At 43.1% G+C, this 12,325-nt stretch overlaps 2 protein-coding genes across 5 annotated transcripts in view; one reads left to right on the top strand and one right to left on the bottom strand.

Moving 5' to 3' along the window:
- Positions 1 to 261: 261 nt before the first annotated feature.
- TMEM81 (transmembrane protein 81) lies at positions 262 to 2,926 on the top strand. Its single transcript, XM_083617105.1, has 2 exons — positions 262 to 449; positions 1,784 to 2,926. The coding sequence occupies exon 2, from the start codon at positions 1,957 to 1,959 to the stop codon at positions 2,749 to 2,751; it is 795 nt and encodes a 264-aa protein (XP_083473231.1). The 5' UTR covers positions 262 to 449; positions 1,784 to 1,956; the 3' UTR covers positions 2,752 to 2,926.
- A 1,365-nt stretch (positions 2,927 to 4,291) lies between these two features.
- The window catches only part of CNTN2 (contactin 2), a 66,896-nt gene continuing 58,862 nt past the window's right edge, over positions 4,292 to 12,325 (bottom strand). For all 4 annotated transcript variants that reach the window (XM_083618195.1, XM_083618197.1, XM_083618194.1 and 1 more), the window contains exon 23: positions 4,292 to 11,571. In XM_083618195.1, coding sequence (XP_083474321.1) covers positions 11,462 to 11,571 — 110 coding nt within the window. In that variant the 3' untranslated portion in view covers positions 4,292 to 11,461. The remainder of the gene's footprint in view (positions 11,572 to 12,325) is intronic.

Genomic DNA, 12,325 nt, shown 5'->3' with positions numbered 1-12,325 from the left:
TAAATGCACACACTATTTATACGTCCTGCAGAGGATTATGATGTTGATGTATTTTTTTTTAATTTGCTCTTAGAACCCTAGGGACAAACCAGCTAGCTTCCTGGTTCAGTATAGTCTTCTTAATATCACCTTTACAATACACTATGCCAGTATGAATGTAATGGTTTGGCATTGCTGGCATGATGCTACAGTTGGAACAGCTGGTTTGTGACATCACAATTTGATAACTGCACCGGCATCGCAGAGGCATTAATGAACACTGAGCAAGGTTCAGATCCTTCTCTCTTAATGGTTAGTTTGGAAAAATGGTAAACTGCTTGACTGATGAAGTCCTGACGTTCCTCGTCATCAAATTTAAAACTACCTGCAAATTCAAAACTAATCTTTGTAATTTCTTGTAGTTTGGTAGTATTTTCAATTTGAATCCACAATGCACAAGTCACTGTTGCGTAAGTATCGCTTCTTGTTTTGCCTGCTTTCTGTGGTACCAGATTTACGAGTGGGTGGGTAGAGTACGATTATTGGTAGAATTTGGGGTTAGTGCAAGGTAGTCATCAAACTCCATCCTGGTTCTGGCATCATGCATCTACAATAGTTGAGTCCCCGCCCCCCACATTTATTCAGATGCCCTCTTCCCCTCCAGTCAGGTCTGCTATAGCGATCTGTGCAGTTGGAGAGCATTTCTTTCCATACTGGCCTCAGCTGACAGGACTAGAGAGCGATTGACAAGCCAGAGCAGTGTGCTAAATGAATGAACTAAGAGTTTTATTCAGTGTATAGCAGCGTCATACTTTCCTATGGTTTGTGATGTTCGGAAAACTATAGTACATTTCAAACTGGAGACCTCAAATCAAAATTCCAGGGCAGGCCTCTTGTTGGAGTTCACTTCTGCTGAAAGTTTGTTTAGGAACTACAATAATTGTGCTCCTGCTACTCTTCCTGAAGTACCTTTTACACACCTCTACTATCACAGATCATAAAATCTGTATTGGTAAAGTAGTAACATTGAAACTGGTTCCTGGTTTTGTCCGTCTTTAGGGCTGGTATGTTAAAATGGAAAACACTGCTGTCATGGCAAGTCTGATGCATATTTTTTTACATTGCCAGAAAACCCAAGTTTAGCTCTGATGGTCTAATTATGTATTAAGGCAGTAAAGAGATACCAGTTGGGGGATCCAGGAAGTTTTTTTTGTTTACTGTTGTGCTGCTTCTGTCTTTTTCTATCATTTTTCAGAGAAGCACCTGATCTTGAGTGACTCAGTATTGGTTTTGGACTGTGGTAGAAGTACCATAAAGCTGTGAGGCTGCAATCCAATACATATATTAGCAGATGTGAAGTCGCTGTGGCTCTCCAGATGTTTCTGGACTCCAATTCCTATAAGCCCAGCCGGTAAAACGAAAGATTGGTGATGACAGGAATTATAGTCCAATAACAGCTTGGAGGGCTACAGCTGTCCCAGCTCTGGGCTCTAGGATTGCAGCCATAATTAATTTACTAAATTCTGCCGATTTGTTGATTATGCTAAGCTTTTTTTATGTGATATGATTGTGCTAGGGAGGCCGTGCCTGCCTGAACATGCCACCCAGAGAATGACTTAACAAAGCATTGCATAGCACTGTGCTACATAGCTGTTAATGTTTTCCTTTTTTTAAGGGAAATTCCCTTATTCCGAATAGGATTCCTCGCAAGAAAAGGTAAAAGTTGACAGCTATGCTGTGCTACTAATTGCACCTTCCTGCTTAACTTTGCTCACCTTTTGAATAAGTTTCTTTCCCTTGGCAGGATGCCACCTGGCTGCTTTTTGTATTCCGAGAATGTCTTACGGCTGGGGAGCGGGTTCAGGAAAAGGCATCTGTTTCACACCACAGAAACATTTATGATATTTTAACAAAGGATGATATTCAGGAGGTCATATAACGAGGCCGCCCAATGGATTGTAGAAGGACTCTCCAAGTATGATAGCTACAGAATCTGGCTTGGCCCTGGGCACATTAGCCTTTGCTTTCTTTGTACCGCTGTCGGTGGCTTCTCATGTGGCAGTGACCATTCCCGAAGCCCTGGTGACAGCTTCGGGAAGAGTTATAGTCAGTTCCACAAGCTGCAGCGTCACCTGTGGGCTGGGTTACAAGGAAGAAGAGTCATGTGAGATTAGGCCCGATGGGCAAAGGAGAGGCTGCAAACGACGGAAGGTGGACTGTTTGAACAGTTGGATCTGTGGGATGCGGCACTTCACCGCCCTGGTGGGCAGGCCATTCGAGATCAGCTGCCTAACCACTGCGGAGATAGGTCCTGACACCCAGAGCTTCAGCTACACATGGAGGCTGGCCCGAGGCATCATCACAACAGACGATACTCTCTTTGCCCCTTTCAAGAATCCTGGCTTTGTCATTAAGCTTTACCCCGCTGAGGAATACGATGCGGGGACGTACAGGTGTGATGTGCAGTTCATGAAAAACTACAAGGTTGTCAAGAGAATCTACTTTGGACTTCGCGTGATCCCCGGCGACATGGTGGATTTGAATTTTGACAAATCCTTAACGCTGGAACAGCAATCAGAAAGTGAAAATAACCAACAGAACGCCACCAGCATGCCAGCCCAGGGTCGGTGGGGCTCTTGGCGCCAGAGGGCTGTGTTTGTGTTTCTGGTTGGCATTGGAAGCGGCTTGGTGCTTGGGGCTGTGCTGCACAGCCTTCTCTACTGTGTCCTGTGCCCCAACCACCATGAAAACGATGAACTGGATGAGGAATGAGATGTGCTGTTTTGTAGACTTGCTATATTAGATTGCTCCTGTACATCACAATTTCACTATGTTAATCTTATCACTTCAGGCTTATGAAGATCATTTGGTGACGTTAATCATAAACATAGTTCCATTTGATTTATTAGAGAGTAATAAAATTCCATCCTGTGCCTTTATGGTAAAAGGTTAAGTGTGGGGAAACTGTTTTCTGCCCACAGGCCACATTTTCTCATAGACAATGTTCAGGGGGCCACATAACGATGGTGGGTGGGGCCAGAGGGGAAAGTGGGTAGGACAAAGGATGAGACTCTTACAGTAGGCTGCATTCCAGCTACGAGAAAGCCAGAGGTTTCTACACTTGCCCACATAACAAACCAACCTCTCCATAATGCAAGAGGTATCGAGTTCATGGACATATGCCATGCAGGAAAAAGCACTTGAGGACGACATTGGGGAGGGGGCCTGCCAAGGGGCATGGCCTAGATAGAGCCTTCAAGTCTGAGGTTCCCAACTGCTGGTTTGAAGCCAAAACCTCTAAAAGGTAGTGCAAAATCTGGGAATCTGTAACAGCTAGTGGGTTCTGTGGTAAGAGTACATGCTTTGCCTGAGCTACCTTCGGTGAGCAGTTGACATTCTCTTGGGAATAATATCTGAGGATCTGCTGGATGTTCCATTCCTGTAAGGTGGGTTCCTTGGCCAAATTCATGACAGGTTCTTTCTATGACAGGTGGGCCTCAGTGTGACAGGGAGCTAAGTAGTCCAGACATGCAGACGATGACACCTTAAAAGGGAAAAACCTAATGTTTTCTTCTTATTGGCTCCCACTACATTTCAGCATTAGCTTGCAGGGTTTTTTTAATTTCTCATGAAAATTCTGTATGGTTTCCATGCAAATTTCTCACAATAGACACATATTTGCTAACAAATTTCCCTAATAGCATGCATTGAATGTTATTGTTCACTAAGCTAATGTGTTTCTATACACAGGTTCTCCTGTACACACATTTTTGCACACGTTTTTTGGTTGGAAAACTCCCAACACAAAATTCAGAGAAGTCCAAATTTCAGAGAGGAGCTTTGCTTTAGTTTGGATGTTTTGGGAAGTGTGAATCAGGTAGGTTCGCATTAAAATCCCAACCAAACTTCTCCTTCCATCCCTCCCAGCATAGTTCAGACAATTTGAACCGCCTTTCCACCCCTGAAGGCATAACTGAAATTTAGGGGAGTACTGCACCCCCTGAAAAAAATTTGCATAGTGCATCTATCCTCCATGCATTTGCACAATTTCCCATGGTTGCCATCTCAGAGATTTCCCCAACATTTCAATACAGGATGGTATATTTGCCAGGGTGGGTGCTGGCTATGTTTCAACTTAACAAAGACGCCACCCCCACTCTTACCCTGATTGCCTTCCTTTGTCCAGCTAGTGCGGATATCAGCACTGTCTTATTTTTTCTGGCTCACACTTCCAACCTCTTGCTCAAATCATTCCCAACTTCTGGTTAGAAGAAATACACGTTTGGAAATAAGTCACAATGGAGATGTTCACTGAAGTCTTTTTGAAGATCTTTATTTAAGAACTGCGTGCTACTGTAGCCAATAAGTAACATTAATCATCATCTGCTTACAATGCTTGGGGGCTTTTTTTTTAGTTGTTCTATTCATTTCTTTAAAAAAATAGTGTACAACAAAATTACTGAGAATGTACTTGCGCCACCCCCATTTCCTGTACAATGAAACTGGAATAGAAGAGGCAAAGGAGAGTTCTTGAAGATAGTGTAAGGTTTTCAAGTTAAGTGCAAGGAAGCCAGACCCCAGATCAGTGATTAGGCAAAGCCAGAAGAAAAATGTCTTCCAAGGGTGGCCAATGTGGTCCCCTCACTTGAGGCTGTGAACTGCAACTCTCATCAATCACCCAGGGCCATTGGCAGTGCTGGTTGGGTTTGCTGAGGGCAGCAGTCCACACATAGGGGCCACCACATGGGCTGTTCCTGCTGTAGTCAGTATCAAAAGCTTGGGAGTCCACATCAGTTGTGTCATTACGATGTGGCTTTGGTGAGCTCCACTGCAATCTATAGAGTAGGGGTGGCCAACAAGGTGCCTGCCAGATGTTGTTAGACTCCAGCTCCCATCATCTCTAGCAAGCTTGGCCAGTGGTTAGAAATGACAGGAGTTGTAGTCCAAAACACCTGGAGAATGCTAGGTTGGGGGAGGCCACAGACTACATTCAGCTTGTGTTAGGTTAATGGCCATGTTACCTGGAATGGGCACATCCAGCCCTCTCCATACATGGCCTTCGGAACGAGTGAATGACCATGTGCTGTTGCAGTCACCTTAGGCCACTGGGTTGCTTCAAAACAGAGAAAGCAGGAATCATTCCAAACAAAACCATACCATGCATACCACAGAACACATCAATGACATCCCTGACCTTGCTTGACCTTCACGCTCCAATCAGATGGAGAAAACCTTACTACCATCAGTGGATGAAAGCAGTGAAAGGCAGGCAGGCAAAACACGTTATTTGTGAAAAATAAAAATGCCGGTCTAAGTGTGGATAAAAACAATGAAAATGAAAAACAGTGTGGATCATGCCTTAGTGAATTATTGTACTTAGCAGTCAGACTAATCAAACCATGCTGTGTAATGGACACAGCTATAATAGGGAAAATATATATGTATATTTATATATATCTTGGGGATATATATGAAGGGGAAAGTTGTATTGTATTCTGGTATTCAGTTCCTAACAGCCCTGATCCAGGGAATCTCAACGGCAAGAGGAGGATACAGAACTGCGGCAGCATTCAGGAAGCTGTTTCCTGCACACCCACAATGTGACCAGCACTGATCTCCCACTAGGTGACTGGCAGGAGGGGCACTGAGCCTAAGGTGGGCACTTGCTTCTCTCTGATGAAAGCAGGGATGGGGAACCCATGGCTTTTTAGATATTGTTGGATTATAATCATACCTGATTATTGACCATGCTGGCTTGGGCTGATGGGAGTCTAATAACACCTAGAGGGTCACAGGCTTTCCACCGCTGGAACAATCCTTGGCATTACTAGTGGTGCCAAGCTGCATGGGGAAAACCTCTGTAGGTCCAGAGTGCAGATTTTTCAATGTCATGCAAAAAAGCTTAAAGGTGGGCAGGCTTCAGTTTTGCAGGATCCACTTTTTGGATTGGGAGGGAAAGGAGCTAAGGACATACACTTGCAGTGTATTCCTATGCAAGTTTGTTCGGAAGCAGATATGTACCAGATAGGAGCTTCAGGACTAAATAAAGTAAAATATATTAAAATGAAAGCAGCAATACGAAAACCTACAAATCCACACCTGAATACAAGCTCATAGATGACAGTTTGGGGAACTCCTGATCTAGCTGCAGTCTTTTCACTAACACTGTAAAGTAAGCCAGCATTATTGCAGGTATAGACTGAGAGTAGACCACCTAAGACAACACAATGAGTTAATGACAGAGATTTGATTCAAGCCATGGACTTCATAGGTCATTCCCTTTAGCCACTATGTTTACCCCCAGCTCTCTCGGACCCAGAAATCTTTGCCAATCTAGGTAAAGGTAAAAGACCCCTGGATGGTTAAGTCCAGTCAAAGGCGACTGGGGTTGCGGTGCTCATCTCGCTTTCAGGCCGAGGGAGCTGGTGTTTATCCACAGACAGTTTTCCAGGTCATGTGGCCAGCATGACTAAACAGCTTCTGGCGTAACGGAACACTGACGGAAACCAGAGCACACACAAATGCCGTTTACCTTCCCACCGCAGCGGTACCTATTTATCTACTTGCACTAGCGTGCTTTTGAACTGCTAGGTTGGCAGGAGCAGAGCAATAGGAGCTCACCCCGTCACAGGGATTCGAACCGCCGACCTTCCAATCGGCAAGCCCAAGAGGCTCAGTGGTTTAGACCACAGCGCCACCCGTGTCCCAATCTACTGCAAGTCCTCAAGACAGCTATCAGTAGATGCCTCTCTACTGTCAGCTTGCCTGAAAACACTGATACAGTATAAAACCTGAACGTGTACTGCAGTTTTATTTATACATGATAAGTTGGAGTATGAATGTAAATGTAACAAAAAGAATATATTTCAATGCATGAGAAGAAATAGCACAAATTCAAAAACAAATGCACATATAAATATACATACATACATACACACGTAATTTCACAGGGCTATTTATCATACATCCTAATCGTGTCTCACTTTTATATTTTAAAATACTGCTTTATTTTAAACAGCAAGTCTGAAGTCTAGAGTGACACTCATGGAAAAAAGTCAACTGGTATCCTTTCCAATCAATGTGTCACAGGTGAATTTTGCCAGTAATATGCCAGGGATATGAATATACCTGGCCTGAGCCCCACCTGAGCCCAAGGAAATGTTAACATTTGCAAAGTGTCTCTGGCATGCCCAGTTCTATCCCATTCTATGCACATTACATAAACTATAACGAATTGTTTCATTAGCACAGCTATAGGCATGAAGTTCTCCACAGGGCTCAGCTTCGTTTGAAGCCGAGCGGAATTGGAAGTATTCTAGATTGCACGCTAGAATACAACAAGGATGTCTTTTTTGCTTCTCTGGAGAAATTCCCTCATTCTAAAATACAGCCTACCAAAACACATTGATGCACTGCACAAATGCCTACCTTGCATGCTTTTAGATAAGGGCACGAAACACTCTTCTATGGCCCACACAGGGGACATGGTCTGCCTCTCCCTTTTTGCCTGTGTGGAACAAAATCTCCCGCTTGCTTTTCTATACACCCTGACTTGAGTTTGCGCACTGCTGTCAAAATACTCCTTCAGGTCAACAGGAGGGAAGAACTGCAACAAAACAATATATGCAACTGAAAAGTACAATAACATTTTCGAAGCAATTTGGAGTCCTCAAAGTGCTCCTCGTACATGATCTCAGAGATCCTTACAAATCATCCTGAAAGGCAAATCAGTATTATTACACCCCCTATTACAGATGAGGCACTGAGGTTGAGTGATAGTGGCTTGTCTAAGGCCACCTACTGCGTCCATGGCAGAGGCAAGCTGTGAATCAAGGAACTCTTGGTTTACAGGCCATGTCTCTTAGCCAATCACAATGCTGTGTTAGCTCCCAAAGAAATAGCTTCCAGCTAGAGATAGGCAGATCTGTCTATTTCCAGTCTCTGTCAGTTTCTCACATGTTTGTTCACAAATCTATCACTTCCTGCTTTATCAATCTGCAATTTATTGAAAATCAATACAGAAATTCATATTTAAATATAATTTAAATATGTATTTTTATTACAAAAATCATATTTAAATGTGTATTTCATATCCATGTGTGCATTTCTAAATCTATTTTATCCTTAAAAAACAGATATTATTATTTTTACACATTTTGGTATGTATTTTGGGCCAAGAAGTGCAAAATTGAAGGTAAACTATGGTCCAATCCACGTATTAGGCATGTGTTAGCCTGGGAGATGCAAATAAGGTCAGTCTGCTTAAAAATGTGCTCTTTCATCCTCACTTCCAACTCTCCAGTGCAAGCTGGAAGACACCTTAAATACTTTCTTCTGTCAGGTTAAAGATTTTTGTTTTTTTGTTTTTTTAAAAAAGGCAGCTTGGTTTGGCACCCACCCACCCCTTAGAGGGAGGAGAGAACAACCAAGGGTGTCCCTGGGAAAGAGCAGAAGAGGGATGAGATACAACTAGCTTAACACCAAGGTGGAACTCCTTGGCTAAGGAGGTAGGGCCTAGGCCCTGACTGGATTTATAGACACCCCACCTTAGTGAAGAAAAAAGGCCTTTTCATGCCCTTGAAAAGAGACAAGGCTACATCCCATCAAACTCAACAGAGATGAGCGGAGCGACAAGATGTATCCCGCCAGCAGCCATTTTTAACAGAATGCAAATGTAAAACTATTGGCATCACACTTACACACAATGCTAGTAAAGTTACTCTACAGTTTTTAGGTTTTCCACATTACTAAAGTAGAGCAGACTATGTTGAGGGGGTGATACAAGACCACTGGAAAACAGGTTTCTGCACCCTTTTCAGTTTGCATCTTGTTTAAAGCATCAAAATATCAAGGCTCAGTTTTTCAAACACCCAGCTGTCAATCACTTGGCCCTCTCTGCCCAGGTTGTCAGGAGAACTTGGCATGCTGGATGAACACTTCCATGTTATATTACCTCTCACTGTTGAGGACAGGTATGGTGAACCTGTGGCCCTCCAGATGTTGATGAACTTCAACTCTCATCATCAGTAATCAGCATGGCCAATGGTCAGGGGTGATGGTAGTCCAGCAGCATCTGGAGAACCAAAGATACTCTGAATGCTGCCACCAGTATTTAATTTCTGAAAGAGCAAAATGGTGGAACTCAAACTTGCCTGGAACCTGCACCCTCTCATCAGATCCCACTCCATGGCTATCTAGAGGAGAGGTTAAGGTATGCTGCACATTTTCAAAGGCAACTTGGTTTGATCACTTGATAGGTTCCTGGTCCAAGCTCTAGCTTAATTTAAGCCTAGTATACCACAATATGTCGTGCAGAGATAACTCACACCTGATGCTTCTGAGTAACATATCTTGAGTAGCCACAGCTCAATGGTAGACCACATGAAGAAGGTCCCTGGTTCATTTCCCAGTATCTGGTTACAAACAATTTGGGAATGAACTTTGCTTCATATGTTAGAGAGATTCCCTTAATGCCAACAAAACCTCTTAATGCCAACCAATCTACCCCAAACAAGAAATATACCAAGCCTTCAATAAAAATAGAGCAAGAACTCTAAAATCCACATAAAATATACAAAACATAGCTATAACTTGCATTTGAACAACAGAAGAGCTTCCATCAAAAGGGGAAGCTAGCACATAATTTAAGACTAACATTCCTAAACAGGATGTAAATTATGGAGGACAATTCACATTCTATGTAGGTACCTTAGGACTGGAGCAGACACAATAAAATAGACTTGTAACAAACCTTTTCTTTCTCTAACTTTCTCCTTTGAAGATGAGTGAAGTACCTATATTTACCCTCTTATTAGAGCTGATAATGGCTTGGGGAGACGTTGCCAGAGTTAATCACCACCTCTCCAGCCAACCGAGTAGCTACAGGGGTTGCTATCCACATCCATTCAACACTGTGAAATATGAAGAACACCATCACCAAGGGGGAAAACACCATCATCAAGCCATTTCTGTATGTTTAAGATCTGAAGAAGTTGTCCAATCACTAAAAGAAGCAACTCCTGCACCTTAAACGTTTCCCTTCCCATCTGGCTGGGTAGCCCCAGTAAGCATCCGTCCTATTTTCTGAGTTCAGGAAAGTACGAGGGTGTTTTATAGTGCGTAACAGGATTCCTACACTAATCTTATTGGTTCGTTCTTACAAGCTGTTTGGGGAGCTGAAGTCCCCCCCCCTTAGTCTACGAAAGATGTAAAGCACACTAAGAGAGATCAACCAGCTAAGAACAAACATTAAATCACTGAAGAACGTTCTGAGAAACAAAAGGTGTCTGTCAGCATTCTTATGTCTCAGTTCAGGTGCTCAATTGATCTACTATTCAGTTCTGAGAGTGATCAGTAGGCATTGAGAGGCATAACATTTCCAAATATTTATTGGTTTGGCAACCACACATGACCTGAGAACTTTCCTACAGGTGGAAAGGTATGACAACTTAATAGATTGAATTTGCTCTCAGGTCCAAGGCAGATTAATGGAAGTTTGGGCAGATGATACTACTATGTAAAAGTGGAAAGAGGCTTCTGCAGTAACCACCTCCATTCTACCACATTCAAATGTCCTTTTAGACAGACCCTGAACTTTTCCCTCCTGACATAAAAGCTCCTCTGGTATCGCTTTCTCTTCAAAACACCTAGTGAAGTGGGACAGGGGGAGGAGAAGGAAAGAAAAGCAAAGGAAAATGCAAGAACTGGTAAATGCATGTGTGTTGCGCCAAGTGTGGCAAAGCACCGAAGATTACAAGCAGCACATACTGGGTGGAAGCCACATGGCAAGGCAACTTAATGTTTTTGGTTCCACCCGTGAGCCTCAATTTTCTACTTTTGGCAACCCATTCACAAAGCTCTGCTTGCTTCTTCTAAAGTCTGGGGTGGGAAATGCTTGCCCATCACCATTAGCTTTCTCCACTTCCGTTGGTTGCCATGAAAGGCAGTGATTAGACTAATGCTGCCACTCAGTGAGTTCTCCTTCATCTTTGAACCCAAGAGTCGTCAGTTCAATACTGGCTGGAATGATACAGAGCATGCTCGTCTCTTTGAAAACCTCTCCCCAAAAGATACTGCGTTTATTCTGTAATTTAAAAAAAGAAAGAAAGAAAACAAGGTTCAAGATTGAGTTTTAAGAGTCTGTTTCCTTCTGTACATGGCTTTGTAAGGCAGAAGAATCTACTGAATACAGTAATATGAGACAGCCAGTTTCCAGAATTCATATGAAATTCATCCTTTTGTTTCTTCAGTTAAAAAAAACCACTGACTGATTAAAGACTCGCGTCTTGTATGAAATATTCTATTTTCTAAAAAAAGAAAAAGGAAGAAAAGAGTATATATATATATATATATATATATTTCTCTTGAGTTCTTTTCTACTACTAGTTGTAGTAGAAATTTGTACTCCCAATGGTCAGTTGTTGATTTGCTCTCTGGCTTGATGAGGAGGAATCCAACATCTCTATTTAACAGGGGCTGGTTATCAGAGCTCCAAGCAACCCATTAGTGCAGACAGAATTAGTGAGTACATCAGAGCAACCACTGTATTTGCCACTGGACGGTCAGCAGAATTTTGTACCATCATACTGGTCCCTGTAAGAAAGAAACAATGCTGTTGAGTTGCAAAAACACAAGTCAAAAGGCCCTTTGTTTTGAACAAGCAGAAGCTTCAGAATTTCCTGAAGTGTTTGTTCTGCATTTTCCATTGTATGCTATGCTACAGGGGAAGGGGAAGGCGAAACACTGGCTCAGCAAGTCAGCATTGCTCCAGTACTGGAGTAAACTCTAGATTCCAAAACCAGTGGGGGCAGATTCTGGGAGCCTGGAGATCAAGGCTATGCCTGATCTCCACCCCCATCGTTCTGCCCGGATGCTGAGGTCCAGCGCCGAGGGCCTTCTGGCGATTCCCTCATTGCGAGAAGCAAAGCTACAGGGAACCAGGCAGAGGGCCTTCTCGGTAGTGGCGCCTGCCCTGTGGAACGCCCTCCCATCGGATGTCAAAGCGATAAATAACTACCTGACATTCAGAAGACATCTTAAGGCAGCCCTGTTCAGGGAAGTTTTTAATCTGTGATATTTTAGTGTATTTTTGGTTTTCTATGGAAGCCGCCCAGAGTGGCTGGGGAAACCCAGCCAGATGGGCGGGGTACAAATAATAAATTATTATTATTATTATTATTTCTGAAGCATGGCTTGGGGTCTGTGTGTTCAATGAATGCATTCTGACGTATGTGTGTAGCTTGCCTATGCTCGCATGCACATACCTGCCGCCACCACTCATGTGATGACTGAATATGTGGAGTACCACCCATGCTTCTGAAAGAGGCTCATGTGGTTTGTCCTTTAA

This window comes from Podarcis filfolensis, assembly GCF_964270895.1.
Source record: "Podarcis filfolensis genome assembly, chromosome: 6".
Lineage (NCBI taxonomy): Eukaryota > Metazoa > Chordata > Lepidosauria > Squamata > Lacertidae > Podarcis > Podarcis filfolensis.
This window is presented reverse-complemented; position numbering and strand designations above follow the sequence as displayed.